We start from the raw sequence: 26,771 nt of genomic DNA on the forward strand, positions 1-26,771 counted from the left end.
GAGTATGACTGAATGAAGTCGATTGCTGTCATAGCCGACACGTGGTAACAATTTAGTCTTATTTGAGGTAAAAAATCATTGAAGGGATCCTATATCTGTCGGAAAGCATTATAAAGCCAATGTGAAGAAATATATCTTGGGAACACCACTAATTATTGGTACACTCAGACTATATAAAATCAACCTTTCGTCAAGAGACCGTGACTGTCGACGTGTCATTGATTGTATGACAGTTAAACCGTGTAAACACTTCTCAAAAGCTTGGATTTATAGTTTATATTTGTTTAATATATGCCCAAAATTAATAGATATTTTTTGTTGATGTCGCTTCTCTTGTAGAATTGTAAATATTTTAAAACTGGCTGGAAATTTACCTACATGTTTTGCTAGCAATCGTTATGATTATTAGATACAATACCACTTATTTACGTGTTAATTTATGTTAGTGCGAGTTTGTACCATCCATTTCGAAGAGGATAATTCCATATAATACATCATACAAGTTTCTAGGATTAAAATATTTACACAAATAAAATGCGCTTGAAGAAATAACTGGAATATACAAAATAATATTTCAGAAATAATATTAATTAATTGAATAATTTCATAATTTTGTTAATTATATTTAAAAGAGTCTGTTATTTCACGGAGAAGGGTGGAAATTATTTTGTAAACAACGCGCGGCCTAGAAAAACTTGGTAATTGGTAAACTTAATAACAACGTATATAATACATAATATACAGACATGTCTTTGTATGAAATATTACTTTGAGAATCAAAATTAAACTTTATAACAGGTTTACAGCATACATTGTACTTTACATTTTGCTTCCACCGTGACGGCAAATTATGCGATAGATCGCGCATGCTTGCGCATTAGCATACCGGTGTATATGTATCGTGTTGTGCAGAAGCTTTGCACTACTCTCTTCATAAAATGTCGCTGCCAATGATCGAAAGTGAATTGTGATGGTTTATCTGAGTAAAACATCGCCACTGCTTCAATTCAGGCAAAAGATAAAATTTCCTAAAATTGCTGAAGGAGTTATTGGGTTAGATATACGCTGTGGATCAGAGCAAATCCAGAAGTCAGAATGCCTCTTGATTCGTTTTGAATAGCTCTCTGTGAGCATTGCAAGGTTTCACTAGATACAGATATTGAAGACTGCATAAACTCCACAAGCAACACATATTTTTGATCGCAAAAAACAGCTTACATTGCCATCTAAAGTTTACTTCGAAAAACACGTGTGCTTTAAGTGACGAGCTTGGATAGTGCTTCCATCAAGATGCGTAGTGCTGGCAGAGTACTGTTGGTCTTTAATTAGAGTCATTCCGGACTCCCAATATAGAAGACATGTGAAACGGTCCAAAAAACATGTTTTTTCAGGCTGATAATAAAACTGGAGTTTCATAAGTACTTATGGCTTTTTATAAAACAATTAAGAATCACTTATTCCTATCCACGAGGAAAAAATGGTTGCCTAATGTTATCAGAAAATAGTAGTTTTTATGTATATCCAACTTCTTCAGCTTTGTCGTCATTAGCATGTATATTTTTGAATTATTCTCAAAGACCGAATATACTAAGATTCATTGCAAAAAAAATATTTTTTATGTTTATATTTACACAGCTTACTGGTGCATTTTCTAATTCAAATTTCTATTCAATTACAATTTCAGCTGTGACTATTCACTTTATTTTCTTAATATTTCACAATTCGATTTCTGCGTGTCTTGTTTAAAACAATGCCATATATAAAAAAAGACAAAAGCCTTCCGTTAATAAAACTACATATGCTTTAATTGAGACCTATAATATTGGGAAATATTAAAAAAATAACAATGAGAATGGGAATGTTTATAACAATAAGTATTTCACATTCAACTTACCTAACAACAGTTCTTAATAAGGTAGATCTGGCTTCGTTGTGAAAAGTAATTATGACTGAGGTAGCAGGAAGCTCTTCGGTATTGTAAGTTTTTCTACGACACCTGAAACAAAGGAAATATCAAACAAAGGAAGAATTGACTACTATTCAAATTGAAACAAATACAGCGTTACTAGTATTGGAAAAGATTGGGAAAAAAATTTGTATTATTTATCTCGATTTATAGTGACAATCCATTTAATAGAGTGTTTTCTCCGATAAATTTTCCAGTATCATTAAATTGTCATGAATTTGCTAGTAATGATAATCTTCTGAGATGGTTTATTCCTAACGGTGGTATACATTTTCACTGCACTATCTTTTTCGATAAATTTATTATCTCATTTTCAAATAAAATTCAAATTATATTTGTTATTTACTTTTGGTATATTTTAGTAAGATTTGCAATGAAAAGAAAATTTTACATTTTGGCAGCTTTAAATTCTATGTACCTTACTAGGTATGATGAGAAAAATAATGGTATATGAAAAATTCAAAAAAATTAATACCCTATCTTTGACCGGCTTCTTTTAGAATTGCTTTCATCTAATCTGTCATAGGCCCTGTTTCTTCACTTCCTAATAAAGTCCCCACTAACTATTATTTACAAAATAAACAAAAATTCGATTTCTTCACCTTCTAATAAATTAAACCTTCGAGTAAATCGAGTTATTTACAAAATAAGTTTAGTAGAAACTTAGCCTAAGATAATAAATATCAAAAGTGATTTGTCAATTTATTATACGATTATTTAATTAGTTTATTTTTCGAAATATTTGTCTTACAAATAATTAGATATTTAATATGTAGTCGATCAGAATCAGGCCAAGTTTCTATCACACCCCACAGCTTTCTTGCACCCTAACCAGGTGTGATGAGAAAATAAAACGGTGCACGTAAAACGTAACTCGAAGTAAGTTTCTATCACATCTGGATATCTTTAAATCTTTGTTATTCATGAGGTGTCATGCAAAAAAAAACATTAACACAAAGTAATATCCTTCAAAGAACTACTTCTGGCCTGCTTCTTCTGGGATACCTTTCATCTGAAGTCAAAAAGTTTTCTCTTTCCGAACATTTTTGATTTGCGGGAAGCTTCTTAACATTGTGATAAATAGGAAGCCAATGGTCCATTTTTTCTCTTAGAATGAAATCTGATCGCACTATCTCCTCATTATCGTATAAAACAAATAACCATGTCCTTGAAAGTTGACTTGTCGACTATTTTATGAACTTTCGGCAAAAAAACACTTCATTTTAAATATTATATTTTTTGTTCGACATTTATTATGAAGGTGGCAATTAATACTCATCCGATGACAAAATGAAGCACTGAAGTTCAACTTCCACCTCAGTGAAGAAAGAAGACGGCATTGGTGACAAAAAATCATTTCAACAATCCCTCCAATCCTCCTTATAATTTACGCAGTATGGACTATCGTATTTGTTGATAGGAATATTAAGGTTATGAAGCGCCAATTTGAATACTGATTTTTGAAAGCGATAAACTTAATGTCTTGTAAAAGAAACAACGAAATTTAAAAGACAGCAATTCTTAACTAATTAATTTCCAGACTGTAGATACATAAGTATTCGAAAGCGCGGAAATTCATTAGAGTTAGTACACTTTGAAGTTTAATTTTGCCACATTCCCACTACGAAAACGCTCTTAATCTAAAACTACGGTGTGTAACTCTTACATATTTGAATTTTCGATTAATGAATGTAACCCCCGTTTAACTTTTATTATTTCACACAACGTTGTAATTTTCTGTACTAATTTCGACAAATAATCTTCGTCTATATAGTTCCATTCGTTTTTAAAGATATTCCAAATATATTAAGTGAAAGTAGGACACTACTCTCTGAATTCCCTATCTAATTTGTCCCACAACAACCCATTCAGTACATTCTTCCTTTCACATTGATACTCTGCACAGCTTTGAGGAATGCTTGGGATCGTTGTCTTGCTGAAAGATAAACTTTCTGCCGATCAGGCGCTGGCCAGAACATTTCCAAACGATCATCAAGTCTCTGCTATCTTTCTTAGTCGAGATTACACATGGACCTAGTATCCGTTTTTCCCTTGACCTGCGTATAAAAACTCTTCTTTTAGATCCAAAAACCTCATTGACTCCATAAAACTCTCTCTCCCACTCTTAATGCCCACTGCAACCTCTTAATTTTATGTTGTCGTCTTGAAAGAGGTTTCTTCAATGCCACTATTTCAAAAAGGCTAGATTCTCTCAATATCCTTTTCACTGTAGAAATACTCAAAGGCAGATACGTAGATTCATTGATCTGAGCTAGTATCTCTGGCCCGTCCTCAATCACTTTTACTGATCAACACAATACGTTTATCTTCAGCGGTTGTGGTTTTCCAAGGTCGATAGTTCCTTGGTTTTACCCATTTTAAAACTTACAGCACTTAATTTGCGAGAGCGAAAACAATTTGTATGCGAACTTCACAAAAAGATATTTTGGCTAAAAAAGTATGAATCACAGTACGTTCTTGTGCCTCACAAGACTAGCTGGGACTAAACTACAATCATAAACACAGAAGAAATAATTCACAGTTAAAGATTTTAAACTTTCGACCGGTAGTGTAGATTGAGAGGAATTCAAGAAACCTAACACAAAAATATAATTAAAATGAAGCGGTTCCTTGATCGTGTTAATTAACTGAGAAGAACACGTATTTCTCGTTTATCTCAATTAGGAAAGTGAAAATCCTCAGCGATTTTATGTGCGTGTTGGTATGAAATATCGTGTCAAAAATAAAACGTTAATCGTATACAAAGTAGAGAAGAGATATTTGATAAAGAGTTATTCCATTCACAAATAGGCATTGCTGGAAGAAAAATTAGTATTTTTATATATATTTTGAATATTAAATTGTAGAAACTCTCTTGTGATAGCTTGATAACAGAAAATGCTCGTAGTATACTGATAAAAGCTTTGTACGAATTCATTCACTTTCATTCGGATTACCAAAAAATACAGATTAAAATCTAAATAAGGAAAGAACGGTCCAAAAGGCAAGCAAGGTTGTAAAACGGCTTCAGTACAATTGACCATCAATCAAACATGAAGTTATTAATGGAAAACACTAGAAAACATCAAATTCGACTACAAACTAGATTACATGAGCTTAAAGACTGTGAATCTATCTCGCTACCACTTTGTTCTATTGATGTTTTGTGAACCCGGACTGTTAATCAGTCGGATAGGAACCACATTATAAAGTGATCTAATTGTCTGGGCGCTATGCGGTTTAAATCTTCTGGCTTTCAAAAACTTGAATGTAAAACTGGTATCACACGATGTCCAATGCTCCCAACGTTGGACGCTGGTATGATTTGACGCATCGTATGGTCGTAGTGAGCTTTTTATTCGACGAATGTTTTGCTTCCAATGTTGGCATTTCTTTAATTAGCGTCAATGCTACGTGTTTTGTATGAAAAACCAAAGTCGCCAGTATCATCCAGTTTATTTCAAAAGAATTTATATCTGTGGTATGCTGTTGATCACTTTTTTGCCAAGTTTTCATTTCTTTAGGTGAGTTTATGTATTGGTTCGTTCAATATTTAGCCAACAATAGAAGAAGAATGTTGGTGCAAACATTAGAACCAGGGTGTAGTTGTAGCACTGCTTCCAGCCTTCTTTCCAATATTCAGCCGTACGCTGGAACGTGAATGTTGGCGCAAACGTTGAATGCATCGTGTAGTACCGGCTTTAGTACGGTAGTATATCTATGGATTGCCTCGCACTCCCAAAGGTGTTCAGCAGTTTTGATTGGTTCCTTACAGAAAAGACAAGAGATGTCGGGAGTTTCACCAAATCTCTTCAAATGGTAGTTCACCGGACGGTGTTCAGTGAGTAACTATTATCAACTTATCTTTGCTCACAATTCGACTAGAAAGCTTTCGAAAGTGTAGGACACTGATCTGTGAAAAACTCCTAACAGAATGAAATGAAAGATCAATCCATTTAATAACAAATATACATGAAGTGGCTACAACAATTATTCAACTAATGACAAAACGGATTAAGATGAGAAGGTTAAACGAATTTTTTCAATTCAACAAAAAATTGCTTATCAACTTTGTCTCTCTTTGAGTATATACACATTTTCCAGCGATACACTAACATTTTTGACCTTTCTCTATAATAGTTGCTGTTATTCTCCTGAACGTTTACGTATAAGATGACGTCCTCGTCTGATGAGGGACATTATGGTTAGGTAATCAACCAATTAAAAGTGCAGTTCTTTAATTTAAGTGATAATGATTACTAAAGAGTTCTTTTTCTTCAAAAGCCCACGCATTTCGCAATTTGTCTTTTAACCTTATGAAGCAATGATGGATACAATGCAATTCTATAAAACCATCGCCATCACTTTTCCGGCCGATGAAACTGCCTTTGCTTTATTGCGAGTAGGTGCGCCCTTTGCAATTCATTGTTTTGAATGTTTCATCTTCCGTTATGAATAGACCCAAATATCCGACTCAGTTTGATTAACCCGCGTCACTGAGGTCTGGGAAATGTTCATTCGAATGCGCTTTGAGTCCGAGGTGAGCAAACGCGACACTCACTGAGCGGATAGGTGTCACATGCATAATTCTTTGGTCAGTAAACATGTCCAATGCTTTCTTTTGGTATGCCGAATACTCTAACCTTCGACGGTCGTCCGGTATAACTTGGTGAACTTTTTCGATGATATCGCTGGTTGTTGCAGTTTTTGCGCCTTCGGAATTCTCATCAAGAGTCAATGTACATGATACTGCAATGTCTCTTTACATAGTGGACAGCTCAATGCTCAATTTTTTCCATTTTTCAAAAAAAAATCATTTATAAGATTGGTAATCAGAAAATAATACAAAACATGTCAGCAAATCCAGTTGAATTGCCTTGCAAACCTTACTGTCAAGTGTCTTTGATGAGTATTTTCCACATGTATGTTCGTAATTCTCTTTTGTGGCTTATTATAAAAAATTTTCTCTTTATATCGTTTCACAAACTGGTTCCATAAAATTTTTGACTATAGATATAAGATGTCTGTTTGAGGACTACCCAGTACACTGGGGGACTTCTTTTTGACAAAAAAAAAACATCGATGCATACAAAACACATATTTGAAGTGCGTCCATGTTCAAATTGAAAAAGTATTTGGAAAATTTATTAAGCGGGTGCAGAAATTGAGTATATCTACCTATTTATTTCGACGGTAAGTTTCTGTATTAGGACAAGATGAGAAGTAAGAACCCTCGTATGATGTAAAATTTGTAAACATTGATCTATAAATATACCAACAGGTCTAACAAAACGATAATGAATTGAAATAATTAACCTGGGGCCTGAAATAGGTCCATTGAACCTAACTAATTTTAGTATAATGTGTTAAGTTCACCACAAAGTTGACTCAATAATCAGTAACAGTTTTTAATTATCACCAACATACAAATAAATCATCAAAATACACATGATAAATGTGCTTCAATAATTCGCACTATGAGATCAATTCTAAAATATGGTAAAGTATGTAATCAATTTAAATTGGAAAAAGAAAAAGAGGCTTGTCAAATTTTCTAGAAGAAATACAATTTCTCAAACAATTTATTTATCTGTTACTTCAATTTTCTTGTTAACTTGTTGTATTTCCGTTTCTAAAAGAGTTCACAATTCTTCATTTAGTAATATAGCATTTTTCAAATGTTTGAATCTGGTAAAGAGAAAAATTCATTTCTAATTGTTTGATTTGAACAATAAAAAATAATGCTTCAAAAAGAAACAAAGTATCTAATTAATAATATACATAGTAATTAATATACAGGAGTTTCAGTTTCTAGGATAGATAAAAAATTGAGAAATAGCTTGGTAACATTTTTTTCACGATTTAGCCGAATCTATTGGCAACATTGTATAATTAAATTTCATACGAATATGTTTTGGAAGCATGATTTTGTTTTTTAATATGAATTTCATAGAGAATGCTAATTACATGCTTCGTAGCAAGTAGTATTGAATATAACTTTTTAAAGGTTAGATTCATAAATAAAAATTTCAATTAAACTCAAGCATCAATTAATTTTATATTAAAACGGCACTCGATACGGTGTAACGCAGGGGTCTGCAACCTATGACCCGTGGGTCACCGAGTGACCCATTTGGTAATTTCAAGTGACCCACCTTGGTTCCAAAAATAAAGTATAAGTTATACAAAATTTTTTTTCTCTTTCCTAAAAAATTTTTGTCCCAAAGTTAGGAATGTATCAAATTTGAAACCAGTATAACATGAAAATATCAGTCGAAGCCCCATCCTCGCCTGACTGTGACACAAATATTATTATTTAAAAAAATTACCATGACAAACATAAAGAAAAGAAGAGATTATTTCAAGATGTGTGGACAGAAAAGTATGGGTATATCGAAAATGGTGACAAATTGATACGTACTTTATGTACAGATATAATTCCCGCCAGGACTTATAATATTGAGCGACACTTTTCTTCAAAACTTAAAGATGTGAGTGAAATGGCAAATGAAGATAAATCTAAATACATTGCTAAACGCATATTGAATTTTGGACAACAAGATAAATTCTTGTAGAGTTTTGTTACCAGCTCTTAGCATTTGTACCAATCATTTACAGACGACGAGTTTTTGAAAAACGCATCCATAAATTGTTCCGAGCACTTATTTAATGACTTTGCAAATAAGAAACAAATAATTGAGAGAATCAAAGCAATGTCATTGTCAGCTAGAAAAGTCCAGCGTCGTGTTGTAGATATAGACACCACCAAAAGCACTGATATTTTTCGTTAAATACAAGAGTTTAAAAATTTAAAAAAATGGGCAAGTATTGGATTTAAAAAGTAAATTTTTCATAACAACTGACGGTGCTATAAGTCTGAGATGAAAAACTGTTGGATTTGTAAAACTAATGGAAAATGAACTTGGCCGTTCACTTTTATCGTTTCATTGTATCATACCTGAAGAAAATTTATTTGTAAAGGCATCTACACAACTTAAGGATGTAATGGAAAAAGTTGTTAAGATCGTAAACACGATAATAGCGCGATCAGCATTAACTCACGGGCGCTTTAAAGCTTTTTTGGAGTAAATTGAATCGAAATATGGAGATATATTATTACATTCTGAAATACGATGGTTAAGCCGGGGAAAAGTTCTTACTAGATTTGTAGAGTGTTTCGTTGATATACAAATATTTCTTCACGATATCGGTGAAAATGATCTCAAACTCAATGATAAATAATGGTTTTAAAGATTTTTGTTATTAATACTACGTATTAATATTACGTTCGGAGTGTTTTTCCTCAATATAAAGGGGACTTTCTCGAGACCAGAATGGTGTAGATTTATGTATATGTTGTTTTGTCTAAAGATATTCAATTCTTAAGGAAATTTGGTGTTTCATCACAAGGCCACATGAATATTTTACAAAATTCTAAACGTCAGTCGGACTATCGTTTTGTTGTGAGACTCTATCTGTTGTAGTTGATGAGGATTGTCTTCTAATGACAGCAAAATATCAATACCGCATCGTCTCCTATTTCTGGTCCTCCTGCTTCCCGTTTTATTAAATTTTCCAATAATTCTGCTTATTTTGCTTCTAAAAATTAGATTTTTTTCAAAATGGTGACTTTTAAATAAAGCGTAGATGCCTCTTTATGACTTTGATCTCTATCGCCGTTACCTATTATTACTAGAATTTCTTTCATTTCTCTTTCGGTTAAAGGGTCAATTAATATAATGGTATGTGCTTACTAGATAAGTTTCAACTTTTCTAATTGTGTAGCTTTTTTTCATGAATTTAGAATAAAATTATTTTGTTTTTTATTAATTCCCTCAGTTTTCGCTTAAGTGGCGTGTTTTTAAATTTTTTTTACAAAATAAACATAATACCCTTTAAAAATTTTGCATATCATTTTATTATATCACAACATCTATTCATATTGCGAGTGAAATTATTAAATTATTGTGTAATATGTCTGTTTATACTGTAAATAATTTGATTTTGATACTGTATTACTAATACCTTAGAAAGTTAAATCATTTCAAATTGATTTGAAATAAATGAATCATTTATATTTGAAATGAGTCCTTCCACTTTTGTAATCAGTTTTGATATTACAGTGATTGTTCACCCGATTATTTACCAACAATTCTCAGAAGATTATCAAGTACATATAAAAATATTGGAAAATGTAAGATATACTCAAATAGATGCAGGCGATATGATTTAATTTTGAAATTTCCATTTCATATAATCTAAGTATACTTTCAAATCGACATGATTTCATGATGATATATTTATAGAAATTATATATCGACTCTCTTGATTTAAAAACAAACTTGGATGCTAACAGCTTTATTACTATAATTGATTTATTGCTACATCTAGAGTAAAATATTCCACACAAGTGAACGAAAATATTTTTTTGCCACCAATTTCTAAATTAATTCTTGATTCTTACGAAACGATTTTCATTTAATACTAGAGTGATAGCATCAGTGCGTAGAAATCAGTGGACCTTTCACTATAATAAAATCAACTTCGTGGTGTTGTTGAAATATATTTATACAGAGGTCGACATAAGTCAAGCAACAAATTTGCATTGAGAGAAAAAATGCAGCATCGAAATGAATTTATGAAAATAAACTATAAAAGGATTCAAAAAGGGGTTACTGTAAGTAATAAAATTGATGCTCTTATTGATTAATACATTTACAGCAATGTTCTAAACGGAGAGGCAGGTACAGCTAAGGCTATCAAGAGTATCCAATTGCAGTTTGGAGGTCGAAAAGGGTGCGTCGTCCACTTGAGAATACTCAGTCCTTGGGAAGACCCCTCAGTAAGAAATCAGAGGGTATTACATGACCGTTCAGGCCACTCAACGAATCCTCCACACATACACACCCCAGGCAGTTTTAATTCTTCTTCAATGAAGACGTGAGGATGCAGTACACGCATTTATGCCGATTGACTGCACCGTTCAGCTTGAAGTTTACTTCATCCAAGTACAAAAGGAGAATGGTGACTGTATTCGAGGGTATCACTTGCAAAATTCCAGTCTGCGATCGAAATTATCCTCGTGCGTGGAGAAGACGCAGACGGTAAACTCGATAATGCATACGATTCAGCATTCATCATAAAGAACGATCGAAGTTCTCTCGATAGCCGCACAACAGATTAATTCGGCTGCTCAATTAACGTCATTGACTATTTTCGTTAGTTGTTACAAATAGCGGTCGTTCAGAACGAGACGCGTCGGCAACAGAGCCCATTTTGAAGAATTTCTTCTCATATACCTTCTACACCGTTGAACGATTTGGTAACAGCGAGTTTGGAAATTGTTGTTGGAATTCGATAAACATATTTTCGTAATCCAAGTTCGTAACAAAAAACTTTCTTGAAGAGTGAACTTGTAACGGTCTACGCGTCTACTCGACTAGCACCTATTATCATGACACAGACAGAACGGTCTCAAGCACGAACATGCTTCGTTTTCATCTTTTTCGATGGCTTTGCTAGTTGCCGAACTTATGCCTATTTTTTGAGAGCTTTTTCTGACTTAGCCGACCTCTGTATAAGAAAATTTGAATTCTTAATTATTGGCAAGAGTCAAGGATTTATATACCATACGTAAGGATTTGATCGCCTGAAAATCGTGAAGCATGAGTAGCTTTGTTAATAAAAATATAAATCCTTGTACACTGAAACGTTAAAGTTATTTAACCAAATATTCAAATCAGAGCTATATCAGCTTTTTTTTGATAAAATATGGTCACGTGCACATCTCAAGGATAGCTGGGCACAAATAGACAACAAACTCGAATGCGATTCAAAATGAATTAATCAGAAAAATGTCACAAGCTAAAGCGAAAATGAATAATTTACAATGTTACTTCAAATGAAATTTTTAATTACTTTCTCATGATAAATATTATTATTCTAATAAATATTTCTGAAAGTATATATTCATAAGTATACGTCATTTTCTTTTAGATTAAAATTTTTCAGCCGATTGTTAATATGCTTTAGTGCTAAATACAAAAAAACAGCTAGCAGTTAATCTAAGAAAACTTGTTCAGATGAGGCATTTAAATAGGCAATAGATGCTTTCGCCTAACTTCGCAATAACTTTCAAAGTATCAGATGACAGTTTTTTCAACAAAATACAGCGAGCTGACCTATACATTTATTCAGAGTAGTATAAGCTATCAATGGGTAAATTTTTATTTTTATTAATATTTTTTTATGGTCGAGTGCATCGAGGGGCTAGCGCTGCTTATCACCCCACTGATCCATTGCTGATGTTCTTGAGGTTCTTTGATACAACTCTCAGATACATAATACCATTCAATTCAATAAAAATAATGTTGAAAGAACAGCTGATTCAAGGGGAAAGATTATGAATAGAAGTGAATTTCAAATGGAAACCAAGAATAAGTCCGAAAAATAATGACCCCAGGTAGATTCTCCAAATTCTGTATGCAAGATAATGTTTATTTTTAATATTTTGGTGGAAGTCAATGCTTCACGGTATTTTCGTAATATAATTACTTTTTGTATGTAAATGCATGATAATAAATTGAAATTTGAATAGATAAAAATGAATAAAAACGTTATTGTTGATAAAAATGTATTAACCTCGACAAATAAGCATCTAAAATGTTTACTTATCCTTGGAATTATTCATACTTCATGATGACATGTATTGGTTTCTAAAGATGTAAGCGTTGATAGGCAATTATTGAAAAGATTAGTAAAAAATTAAAACGAACTATTAGGATTTCTACACATGTAAGGGCTTTCCGGAAACTATGATGTGGGTACACCTAACTGCTGATTCCAGCTTCTAACCCAGAACGAGGTTTTTATCAGCATTTATGAACATCACATTCAGAGGAAATTTTAAATTTAAAACTCATCTACCCAAATCTTTTTATTTTTATCACACCAGTTTCGTGCGTTAATTTATAACTTCAAATTTTTTCTGTGTTCATAGAACTTAATTGGGTTGTGTCATTTATTTTAGGTGTTTCAATTATTATCATTGAACCACCAGCATTCACGTATTTTACAACAAATTTCTATATCAATGAGCTGTTTTCATGTCAAGAAGACTACAAAAATCGCAACCATGAAAGTAGATTTGATAATTTTCAAAGCTCAAAAACTCATATCCGCTTATTGACTCTTGTGGCATGACCACATTTTTACGTTCAATTTCTGAACGACAGTAAACAGTTCAACTTGATCATATTTTTCTAAAACTCCTGTAGTCAAGATGCTGCTAACTTTGAAAAGTATATTCTTCTAGCTATAAGTACAAAATCGAAGATCTCAGAACTTGATTTAAATCAATCGGTTGCAATATTGTGAAAGCTTATCCTGCAAATTGTTCATTTGGATATGTCCTCTGCGTTTTCAGGTGATCTAATCGCCCGAAAGACTACAGTTTTTAGTTTTTTTAGCAATTCTAAATGCGTGCTGGGCTGCAATCTCAGACCATCCACTCGAAAAGCAAGCCTCAACGACAAACGCACGGCTTCACTGTTTCTACATTTGATGATGACTGAACTGAACAAACCTTCAAAGCCCCGCTTCTCGAACGAGACCACTAGAACTCCACTACAACATGACGTACGTTTAAAAACAGATATAATACTGTATAAAGTGCTTCTTCCAAACAAACAAAAAAATCTGGTCCTCGATTAGGATCAGCAGATAGTTATCTATCAGATCCAGGATTATAGTTCCCTTACATGTTGGAATTATACATACTGAATTTAAATGACGGAAGATGGGAATGGTGTGTATCTAGGTAGTCTTTAATCTATGAAATTTATAGATATAATTCAGCATTCAACATGGAGTATTTTGTAAATCACAAATATTTTCTATGTATTGCTCAATGAGAATTGAATTTTGTAAATATCATACACAGCAAAGCGAGGGTGGTTTTGAAATAAATAAATTTGCGTACATAGATATTTATAATATTGGTTTTTGATTTGGTTTCAGTTTCACCTTACTTTAAAACTCTATCAAAGGTCTCGAGTACAAAACTACTTCATTTATTAGATTCAGTACACCATGATTTTTGTTTTCTACATCTTCCAATCACCAAATGTTTAACAATATCACCACACCAATTTGATTTTAACTCCAATTCAGTTTACACAATTTGATTTTGATTATTTATAAGGAGTGGAAATCAAACTTAAGCTGATTAGATGGCACTTTCGATACGGAACTTATGAAGAAACGACCGAGAAAAAAAAGTTTTTACTATCACGACTAAGCGCCTACCCAATCATTAGCTATTGTTGCAGAAAAAATAGTGAAGTTGCATAAGAATTGATTGTCCCATTCTACAAAGCGACAAACGCGTATTTTACGTATTGCGAAGCTCCTTGAAATTAAATGAGATTATGGTGGCAAATAAACTTAGCCTTATAATAAATAATATTAAATAATAAATATATATGAATAAATAAATATATAAATAAATTAAATAATAATAATATAAGAATAAATTATAGTTTAATAAACTGAAAAAGTGGAAAATAATTCTTGGCATAATCATAAAGTTACTGACGAGAAACTATTGTAAAAACATGGGTTGCTTTGTACGACATTTTTAAACTAAATTATTGTTTTGGGACCAATAGATCTGAATCTCATTCCCAATTCTGAGACTGTCTGGATGAGTTTTTTCGATTATTGAAACTTAAAATGTCATTGAATATACCAACCGTTACATTAATTTTCACATCAGTAATTATATTATTATGACTAGAATTATTTTTTATACAATTTTTTTTTAACATTTTTGTATGATTGATACTGAAAGAGTATTTCTCAGTGTTTTCAAACTATATTTCATTTTTTGCTTTCAAGTTCTATTTGCTTTTTCAAAACCCGTCTTTAATATGTCAAGATGTGTTGATGGGTGCATCTTGGTAGCCGTTGGAAAGTCAGTTAGAAACATACGAACATGGTAAAACTAATAAAAACACGTAAAAAAAAGCAATACTCACATGGCATTCCGAGTATCTGGTACTTCTCTATTACTCGATAAATTATCACTGGCTTGTTGATTAAATTTGTTTCTACCATACGGGTCTTCGCCTTTACGTAGCCGACCTTTGGAAACGTAAGCGCTTTCGTCGAAATAGTTCCATGCCAAACGACCGTCGGTTGTTTCCAAACTTTGAAGCGCCATCGGTACACCTGGACCAATGGCGTTGTCTTCTTGTTGGATATACGACGACATCGTCAGGCCCTCTTTCAGCCTCAAGGCCTTATTTTCACCCTGTAATCAAAAATTTTATGAAGTAGTAATTATTAATGGAATCCAGAAAAATTGGTAATTAGTTCAAGCAAATTAGTCAAACACTAATAATAAATTCTTCCTTTTTATGAAGGTGGTCCAACTTAATGAAAAAACAAATGTTTCGAAAAATCTTATATTTTTTTAAATCACTTTCTCCTTTATTATACACTCTTTCCAGCGATATTCAAGATTTCAAGTTCGATAAGTTTTTCAAAAAAGAGTTGACTTAGTCTTCAAAATAACCATTAACTACCCATCGTTGACAAATCTGTATCTACTGAGTCATTGTTTTGGAACAGAAAAAGTAATCCAAAGGAATCTAAATCTGGCGAATAGGCTGCGTGAAGTTACAATTACAACTGGGACAAAAATGGTTATAGTCTGTGAACCAAATAGTTTCGTTAGCACTTTATAATGCAATTTTTCAGTATTTTTCGCAAAATAGTTTGTCACCTTTTCAGGAACGGGTATGTTAGAATCTTCTATTTTTTCCAATACTTTAGCATATTTTCCGAAATTTCACTTCCCATGGGTTTTTTGTGTTATTTACCGTTTGAAACTTTTATTTTAATGCCCGTTTTCAACAAGACCTACTTTTTACCTCCCTAATTTACCTTCTATTTCATTTCTAATTAATAGTTTTCCGAAACGTTCTTCCCATATCTACATTACTTAATTTGGTTTCCATATAATCTTGCATTTTAAGGTAACCGTTGTTGTTTGATAACTTCTTTGCTATTTGCAATTTTTTTTCATTACATTATTGTTATTTTCTTTCCTTAATGCTCCAATTTTTATTATTTCCTACTTGGGTATATTTTTAATCTAATCAGACCTTACTGGCCTCCTTCCATTCTTTGTTAATTCCTCATGAAGGCATTTTGTTTGATATATTCCTTGTTTCATTTTGTTCAACCCGTAACTATGGTTTTTCAAGATAATCAAAAGAAACTCGAAGTCATGAACTTGATTGTTTTTTTATCTGTCGAGCTGAAGCCTTGTTTTATCAATGACCGACAGTTTCGCCTTTTTGCTATACATATTTGCTCGACGCTCAATTACAATATCTCCCTGACACTGTTTTTGCATGAATGTGAGTTAACGTGGAAGTCTTCATGTACACAGCTTTCTTATGGACCATTTTTCAGACAATCGATATACCACACTTTTTAGAATATATACCAAGTATACTTTCCATCTATGATAATCCAGTATCAGTTTACGAATTTTTTACACCCTCACATCATTTGGTCGACCATTGCGATGTTTGTCTTGGTCGCTCTAACTCTGCTACCCAATATTTTACTAATGTAAGCGATGAAGGAGACTCACGTGGAGTACAGTTTTTTATATTGGTTGATCTATTGCCTTACAAATGAAAATATTACATCACACAGATCTCCCATTTTCTTCGCTTTCATAAGTTTCATACTAATAACTGTTAACTGTCAAATAGATGCTTAACAATATAGTGTCTGAAAACTTAAAATATATAAATTGTGTACTTTTCTTTACAGTGATAATTTTAAATGCCTACCACTATTTCCAGGAATAGTAATAAATAATAAACATTTGTTTGAATATTTAATTCCAGCGGGCTTTTGAGTAGTATTGGGTAATCACGGAACCTTCCTCGCAGCAAGCTTCATAATATGTATCCTTCCGTGAGAAAGTGTACACCTTTGAAAAGTAATCTTCCATGAAACTGCCCTCGTATATTATGTAATTAGAAGTAAGTTTGTTTATATCCTGATTAACTTTGGAACCTCACGATCATATTTTGAAATACTATATTCTGCATTGGAAACGAGAATAAAATCGTTTTCACTTCGTCACATTGCTAAGAGATCTTGTTATTTTTCTTTAGCTTCTTCAAAAATTTCCAATCTATTGAATTCATTTTTCGAATAAATTGTAATAAGAAGACCTGAATCTTTTGACACACAGAGTCGAGAAAGTAACGGAGATTAATGATTTGGAAGTTTATTGTCGAAATTATTTTCCTCACTAACGTGGCACAACTGTTCTTTATTGCCAAGTGAAGTTTGTGCTCTGTCATTGTTTAAAGTAGATACTTCACTTTGAAGGTCATATCGAGTGTTTTGCGATTCTTACACTGAATAAAAATACTGAACGAATGAACTGTATTGAAAATGTATTTCTCCACTTATGAAAACTATAGATGGCACACTCATTTTTACCTAATAAAGTAGCTTATTTCATACATGTACATATTTTAAGCAAAGAAGTTTCAAGAAGAAATATTGAACATAGTGTTGAACGAAATGCTGAACAACGTACTGACACTGCACAACTCAAAAAAAATAATGCAAATTTGTATAGTTCATCTATACAGCAACAAGAGGCAATAAACAGATATGTTAGGGATACCACCAATAATGCAACATTACAAAATCCACTGCAATTTAGTAATTGTTAATTTACATTTAACTTTTATAACTTCTCATAAAAAAAGTAAAGCAAAATCATTAATATTATTATTTAGTTCTTGTTGGGTATCTAATTATTATTCTATTGGTTCGTTTTCTGTTCTTTAGTTATAAAATATAGTTATAACTTTTCAAAACATTTGTTATATTATTTGATTGACTTTATTATTTAAAAAAATACATTTTTTGAAGAATTTTTTACTTGGTCGTAGGAAAAATAGTGTACAGAACTCGTTGAAAAGTGTATTTCGCACTCTTTAAGATTCAATACTCGCCGCTACGCGGCGCGTGAAAAACAATAACTAGTGCGAAATGTATCACTTTCCAAATTCGTTACGGAATATACTAATGATGTTTAAGGTGTATAAACTATTAAAAACACGTATATTTTAGTAACATATGCGGTGAAAAATTTACTATAGTTCGTTTCATACACGTTTCATACGTTTAGTATTACCAAATAATCATTTCATAATAACTGGACAATTTAAGTATTCCTGTTTAATCTGATTGCATTATTCGATTGTTCAATATTTTCAAATATATCTGAAATAACTCGTTGTGACATTAAATTTTTCTGTGATCGAAATATTTTTGTTTTTTTGCTCAAGACACGAACTACCAAAAATTATTAATCAGAGAAATTATATACAAAAACAAGATAAATATTTAAATGATAGACAAGATATAAAAAACCTCAGCCAAATTTACCATAACTTGATCATTTAGTTTATTTCAATCTACCTGGTATAATGTCGTTTTAATTCAATTTCGAGGTGAATACATTGATTCTAATACTATGTTTTTCATCATATCATCATATATTAATTATTCTTTTAAAAATGCCCTCAAGGAAGGAGCGAAACGTTAAGTTATAAATATCTAACATAAAAATGTGATATTTCATTGAAGTTTTATTATTTTGTCCAAACAATCTACGAACCCAAGAAATTAGAGAGAAAAAAAAATTTAAACTCAAATGGTTGAAGGAATGTAGTAAATATATATGAATTGTAAAGAAGTCTTTGCCAGCTATGTTATGAGCGGTTTCATATTGGAAACGTGGCAACTTGAATATTGAAATTTGAATTCTATGAGTTTAAAAAATTTTTCAAACATTAATAATATCAAAAATCACACTGTTAAGTGCGCGTAAACTTTTCTCACTTTGATTAATTACAATTTACGATGCCGAGGAGAAGAATTAGGTCGTTTCGGTCAATCAAATGTGCGAAGAGCTACCTCACGTGGTAACTGCACTGATGACCAGAGAGAGACATATCAAGAAAATAGTCGTATTGCTATGTCAGAATTGCGAACAATTATAAAGAGAAAATACAAAGAAGATGTCTTGATCTCGCGTATACCGATGATTCCAACTGATTTACCATTCGATTTTATGTTTACAATTTCCAGTACGTCTGGCCTTTGCTATGACCATAAATAAATCGCAAGGCATGTCGTTAGAAGTTTACGGAATCAACTTGGAGTTTCCCTATTTCGCGCATGGACAATTATACGTCGCGTGTTTGAGCGTCGGGAAACCATCATCTTTGTTTATTTACGCACCACATTACAAAACAAAAATTATAGTTTATCAGAAAGCTTTAAATTAATTAAAAGACTGTATCAAAACTGTGTGTGTCTGTCAATATCGAATAGAAACCTTATAAATAGCCAGTATTTCAGGAAAATTCTTTTTGGTAAGTAAGCAACATCATGTGAAATTAATCGAAAATATAATAAAACTTCATTCATAACGAGCAATTTTTAAATTTGTTTTTATAAAAAAAGAATTCCTTTTGTTTGTTTATTTTATACAAAAGTTTAGGTATTTTATTTACCGATTGAGGCAGTACGAAGTCTACCGGGTCAGCTAGTAATTATCATAAAATTATAAAAATGAGTCTGTGAAAAATTTCACATTATGCGTAACATTTTGTTCTAATTTCTGTTATTCTATGGTTATTTCACTTGTTCCGCTTGTTACATTCACCTCGTTAGACTATATGATATAGTTTCATTTCTCACTTTTATCTGATGTAAACTCACTCAGTAGTTTCTTTTTTTTTTTTTCATGGTATACGGAATGTACCACAATTTTGACTGTTTTTAGTCAAATTTTTCAAAGAAAAATTAGACAATTACAGTAGGCATGACTAGAAGAAAAATGGGGGGCACATCATTTCCCCATGTTTTGAGACTTCCTGAACACGATTATGATGGTTTTTCGAATGTCTGTAGTTTATATATATATATATATATATATATATATATATATATATATATATATATATATGTACAGTGCTTTTCAGATAAAAGTATCCACCTTTAATAACTTTTGTAATACTGGTATTTAGAAAAAATCCAAAAACACGTCAATTTATGTTGGAAGGGGCAAGCATTATGGCTTATTTAAACTTACTGGAAAAGCCACCCCCTCACCCCTAGCAGCATCCCCTTTATTTTTTTAAATTACTTTATTTTATTACTTTTTATGTAAAATTTGGATACTCCTCTTTGAGCTGATTTCAAAAATGTATAATACTTGTAGGTTAAAGTGGTTAGTTTATGAGATAAACAATTTTTCTTTTAAGAGCACAAATTTTACTTATTATTTACTTTCACCTTATTTGCCTGTACTAAAATAGGTTGTACAACAGTTCAAACTCTTTAATCTTTTTAACTGTGCTATTTACTATGAAGTTACAATAAGTGTTCAAAATAAGTACCATTCACTTCCATACAATGGTATAATCTATTTTGAAATGCCTCTCTGACATTGCTTAATACGGCTGGATTTAATTGTCGACATTCATTTTCTATCCTCTCTCGTAAATCATCCAGAGATTCTGGTTGGGTAGCATAAACTTTTGTTTTTAAATACCCCCATAAAAAGAAGTCTAGGGGTGTTAAATCCGGTGACCTAGGTGGCCACTCCATCATCTGCCCCCTTCTACCTATCCAACGAGCGGGGAATGTTTCGTTTAAAAATTGTCGGACAGGCATAGCATAGTGTGGGGGAGCTCCGTCTTGTTGAAATACCAGTAAATCTTCGGAAAAGTTATCATCATTTTCTATTATTGTTGTAATACGTGGGTCAACCCCTTCCCTGAGTAACTCAAGATATGATTTACCATTTAAATTTCCGTTGATGAAGAAAGGTCCGACAATGTGGTCACCTAGGATACCACACCAAACGTTCAACTTTTGGGGATATTGTGTATGGAATTCACGCATAATATGTGGATCACTTTCAGCCCAATATCTACAATTATGCCTACTTACTAAGCCATTTAATGACCATGAGCATTCATCAGAAAAGCAAATATTGTTTAACAATTGTGGATTGTTATTGATAATTTGCGTCATTGATTCGCAAAACTCTAGACGACGATCAAAATCATCTTCATTCAACTCGTGCACCAACTTAACTTTGTATGGGTGGTACTTGAATTTATGTAGAACTCGGAAAACTGTAGAGGATGAAACACCGATCGCTCTACTTATTGTTGACAACGATTGGGGTTGTTGAGTCTCTAAGCTGACTTGCCCTAAAATTGCCACTTGGATTGCTTCGTTATTTACGAGTCCCTCTCGCTTATGCACTTTGTTGCAAACAGACCCTGTTGTGGTAAATTTCTCCATCAGTTGAATTACATACTTATGAGTTGCATGTCTTCCGTCATGTAATTCGTTAAATATTCTAGCAGCAGCTCTTGCACAATTATTATTTTGGTAGTATAAACCTACAATTTCAATTCTTTCTTGCAAAGAGTAAACCATTTCAGAGAAACAAAATATATAATGTATCAAATTACACTATCAATAGTGACTACAAATTCTAGTTGACAATGTCAAACTTTGATAAAAAGTAGAGTTTTTTGTTGTTTGGATTTTTTAAGTAGAATAAATAGCACAGTTAAAAAGATTAAAGAGTTTGAACTGTTGTACAACCCATTTTAGTACAGGCAAATAAGGTGAAAGTAAATAATAAGTAAAATTTGTGCTCTTAAAAGAAAAATTGTTTCTCATAAACTAACCACTTTAACCTACAAGTATTATACATTTTTGAAATCAGCTCAAAGAGGAGTATCCAAATTTTACATAAAAAATATGTAAAGTAGTTTAAAAAAATAAAGGGGATGCTGCTAGGGGTGAGGGGGTGGCTTTTCCAGTAAGTTTAAATAAGCCATAATGCTTGCCCCTTCCAACATAAATTGACGTGTTTTTGGATTTTTTCTAAATACCAGTATTACAAAAGTTATTAAAGGTGGATACTTTTATCTGAAAAGCACTGTATATCTGTTTAAGCTACAATTCTTATTTTCGTCTCTGGAGCAATTGTTATGGGTCCGATTTGGTTCAAAATTAGCATACATAGCTTTTTTGCCGGCCGTTTGATGTTATTAGAGTTTAGTTGAAAACAAATGAATATTTCGAGGGGTCGCAGTGCAAAAAAAGTGGTTTTTCGACCTTTGCTCACCTCTGCAGGTCAAACGAAAAGCGACTGAAAAATGAAATTTCACATGTAGGTTCAATTAGTTGCGAGATGATTTCCAGTCTAAGGTCGAACCTTTCCATCTCCACCCCTCTCCATTTTAAGGTCATTTTTGTTATATTTTTTTATTTTTTGGACAGAAAAAGTTTAACTAGAGGGTTCGAGCTTCGCATGCAAGTAGGGGTGATGTTGAAGAATTGTCTTTCTCAAGTTCAAAGTTTTCTTCTTCAGTTCTTCTAGCACAAAACGCCCGAAATCATTTTGATCGTTGTAATTGTTGAACTGGACCGCCTCCTATTTAATGAATAATACGAGTATGATCGTTGCTAGGGTGATTTTTTTTACTTCCTATTTTCGAAATTTCTTGTCATTATGACAAAAAACATAAGAAAAAGGATTTATTACGTGATATTCACTTGTTGACAATGATTAAACAATATTTCGATTTTTTTTTTATTATTAGTTTTGTTCCCAGAAGATTTTAGTTTAACGCATAATGAAAGTTAATTGCTACTCTGATTCTTTCATTCACCTCTACACCTTGATTTATATAATGTACAGGCCTAAATATTCTTTTTTTCTTCACGTCATTATCATTTTTGTCTTCTTCATATTAATTCATTTACCTTAATTTTAATGCATTGCTCCATGTTATGTAATGTTTTGATTAATTTCCATCTTTAGGGGCTAAAACACATTCATATTTTTGTTTCACACGAAGTGAGAATTTACATTCAATATATTCTATTTTCTCCCTGCATAAAATACAACAAATGATAGCCAAGATAAAGAACAGAAAAGCCCCAGGCATCGACGAAATAACAAACGAAATGATTAAATATGGAGGCGACAAACTGTATGATGAACTACAATCCCTCTTCAATAAATACTAGAGTTCAAAAATGTACCATCTGAATGGAAAGAAAGTATTCTGATGCCGATTTTCAAAAAGGGAGAAAAAACCGATCCCCAAAATTATCAAGGCATTAGCCTGATGAGTACGGTTCTGAAACTATTCACTAAAATCTTAGCAGAAGAAGTAATGTCTACCGGGATATGTGAAGAACACCAAGGTTTCAGAAACAACATAGAGTTTAATAAGGCAGCCTTTATGTGCTTCATTGATCTCACCCAAGCGTTTGATAGGATACGCTTAACTGATGTTATAACTCTACTAAAAAAAAGGAACGTTCACCCCAATATAATAAGAGTTATTGAAAAACTTAACACCGATAATTATACCTTTGTGAGAACGGCAAACAAATAAGGCAATAAAATACCTGCGGCAACTGGTATCAGACAAGGGGATAGCCTAAGCCCAATCATGTTAAAGCAAGCCGGGAGAAGATACCGAATGGGAGACAAAGAGATAAAAATAATAAGCTATGCTGATGACGCAGTAATCATCTCGGAAGACGAAGATAATCTATAGAAGCTCCTATATAAATTCCAACAAATAGCGAACACGTACAACATGCAAATATCCACAAAAAAAAACAAAATCTCTGACAATATCTAAAGAACCGAGAAGATGTAAACTAGCGATCTACGATCCGAGTGTGTGATCAGAGTGATGTCCTTCAAATATCTAGAGACAAACATAACAAGGCAGCATTAATATCAAGATACCTTAGAGATTTAATTTGGCGGAATAAATACATGAGCACAAAATGTAAAATTAGAATATATAAAATTTGCGTAAGGCCGGTCTTGACATATGCAATAGAAACTAGAACGGAGAACACAACCACTAAACGGCTCCTAAGAACAACAGAAATGCGGACTTTGAGATCACTAACAGGACATACGTTACTCGATCGGAAGAAAAATCAAGAAATAAGGAACATGCGCGATATTCAGGATGTAGTAAGATGGGCAAGGAGCCGCAGAAGAGAATGGAGAGAACATGTTGAAAAGAAACCAGACACAACTCGACCTCCTGGACGACCACCTATAAAGTGGTATGAAAGCAGGTCCTCAGCATCCCAACTACTCCTGGCGAACCCTTGATGAAAATACAGGACCTAGTCCTAACGTAAGAAGAAGAAGAAGATATTCCATTTTGGAAAGATTTTCGCCCATCTTTTGTATGAAAAATTTAGTTGTATTTCTTTTAGTTACAAAATTATTATGTAATGTTGATCGCCAAGAGCACTCTGTATAATAGCTAATATCCAATTACTACCTACCCTTCTACGACGGCCACCGCTTGAACCATTAACCTTGACCGTTCATCTCTGTCGTGCTTTCAATCTATTTTTTGATATAATATTATCATCCATTACTATCCGGAAGAGAAAGTGAAGCAGTTGTTCAACGTTGATAGTTAGCAAATTATTATTCAGGCGATGTTTGCTTAAGAATTAAACTTAAATCATCCCTTTCACTATGAAACGTCCGTTATGTGAATTTCGTCTCAATACGTATGCTTTGTCTTATTATAGAATAAATCATAATCGTGGGCGTAACAAGAATTTTCTAGTTTTAATTGGTAATATGATGTGTGGGAAAATTATAACAGAAAGAATATGATTGCGAAAATGTAAGCTTCACTGTAAAATTTGGCCGCTTTCGATTTAATTCATGGCTGGTACATATTTTTGATATAGAACAACCAAAGAAAAATTATTATTTGTGATTAACAGATTTTTATTTTCTAGGAAGGTGATTTATTGATTACTATAACGATGCAAGGTGTCAATGCCAAGTCATATTTTGATGATAAAAACCGCAATAGGTCGAAACGTCAATTTTTTACAATTTCAGAAAGTGATTTTTAATTTAAAGATAATTTATGATTTGTAGAAGTTTTGCACACAAAACTATCTCAACATTGTGAATTGGATTGTGCTCAAGGGCATTTTTTTGTGGAAGATTTGCAGGAGCAGGAGCAAGAATACTTTCACAGTTCCGTAGCTCTAATATCTTCATAATAATTCGTAATGTTGAAACCATTCTCAAGGAGCCAACCATAATTTGATGTCCTCTAATTTGTTACTTGATTGATCGCTTGGTCTACTCACTGATAAGCCAAAACGCTGCTCTAAACTGGGCTTTGACAAAGGTAGTCTATGGATTCTTGTAAACGCTGCGCAGTATCTCAAATTAATTGAATTGCCTATTGCTTTGTGTGTATTGTTCATACAACATATCTAAAAAGTGACATACATACGTTGTCAAATTTGCGAAAGAATTTAATTCTTCAATTGACATTTTGTTTTATGGAACAAGTTTTTTTTTTATTATAATGGCAACGGAGTGTCGTAGTCAGTCAATAAATAGCTGGCATTGCTGAAATTAATGGCTTGTGTAATATTTTGAATATGAATTGGTATGTAACGTCTGTGAGCGATAAGATTTCCGTGACATATATTCTTATATCTGTATAATTTTTTTTCAGCATAAAGGAACTCGGTGATTTTTGTCATAAGCCATAAAATAAATTATTTATAAACAGTTAAATATTCATTGTACAATGCTCATTATACATTCATGTACAGGAATAATTTATTTCGAAAGTGTAAATAGTTTCTTAACATAATTATCAAAGTTGACCGAGAGGAAATTATTTTAAAATTGATCCGATTTTCTTCTCTGCAGCATACCAACTTTTTAAAAAACTTTGATTTCTAAACTTTGATACTGCGTTTTCAGAAATAGAGAATCAAAAACTTCCTAACTAAACTTTTTCATCGTAAAAGTCAGAAAAAAGTTTCATTGCCTCAATTTATCGTTTGAGTGTAAAATGCTTTGAGAATTTTGGACTAGTTTCATTTTATCTAGAATCGGTAGGAAAATACATCATTAAAGTTTTGTAATATATTGGAAATAAATGTCATTTTCTTGTCTAGTACCTCCGGCAATATAAAGATAAAAACTGTTTTTAGCTAGAACTAGACTAGAACGAGGTTGCTGGGTATGAGAAAGAAAATGTAAAATGCATAATTATTAAGTAATAAATAATTAATTATTTCAAACTACAGTGTAACTACTAACAATGCCCCCCTTATTTAAAACGGATTCAACAATTTCTTTGCTTGTGGATAATTGAACGTAAAAAATATTATTAATCAATTAAAAAATATTGCCAGCTTCAATCACTTAATGAAACAGGAGAAAATAGTACTCGTATATTATGCAACTAATGGAAAAACCTCAACTTGTCTCACGGCGCCCAATATATAAACTTTTACTATACATAACTGTGCAAATTTAAAGAATACTAGTAAAGTAACTTGATAATTACTTTCACGGTTAGTGAACCTAAAGAAAAACACTACAGTATCCTATCCCTGAATTCGAGCGAATTCTAATTCTAAAAACAATTCCCTCTAATTAAACTTACTTTTTACCTCATACAAGGCTGTTCCGGGACTTGAAAATGTGACATTATCTCTGACAAAAAATCTCATACGACCCCTCGTTTCTAAGTTATAAGCATTTAAAGCTGCAAAATCAGAACTTATATTTGAATATATTTTCTAAATTATACATTCCAACATCAATGGATGATTACAAATG

General features: G+C 32.3%; 1 protein-coding gene across 2 annotated transcripts in view; it reads right to left on the reverse strand.

Annotated features, from left to right (window-relative positions):
- LOC130446846 (polypeptide N-acetylgalactosaminyltransferase 2-like) overlaps nucleotides 1–26,771 on the reverse strand; it is a 102,298-nt gene that overhangs the window by 21,799 nt on the left and 53,728 nt on the right. For both annotated transcript variants that reach the window (XM_056783338.1, XM_056783339.1), the window contains exons 2-3: nucleotides 15,004–15,278; nucleotides 1,895–1,996 (exon numbers count right to left, since the gene is read on the reverse strand). In XM_056783338.1, the coding sequence (XP_056639316.1) occupies nucleotides 1,895–1,996; nucleotides 15,004–15,278 (377 nt within the window). The remainder of the gene's footprint in view (nucleotides 1–1,894; nucleotides 1,997–15,003; nucleotides 15,279–26,771) is intronic.

The sequence above is a fragment of the Diorhabda sublineata genome, chromosome 7, assembly GCF_026230105.1.
Source record: "Diorhabda sublineata isolate icDioSubl1.1 chromosome 7, icDioSubl1.1, whole genome shotgun sequence".
Taxonomy (NCBI): Eukaryota; Metazoa; Arthropoda; class Insecta; order Coleoptera; family Chrysomelidae; genus Diorhabda; species Diorhabda sublineata.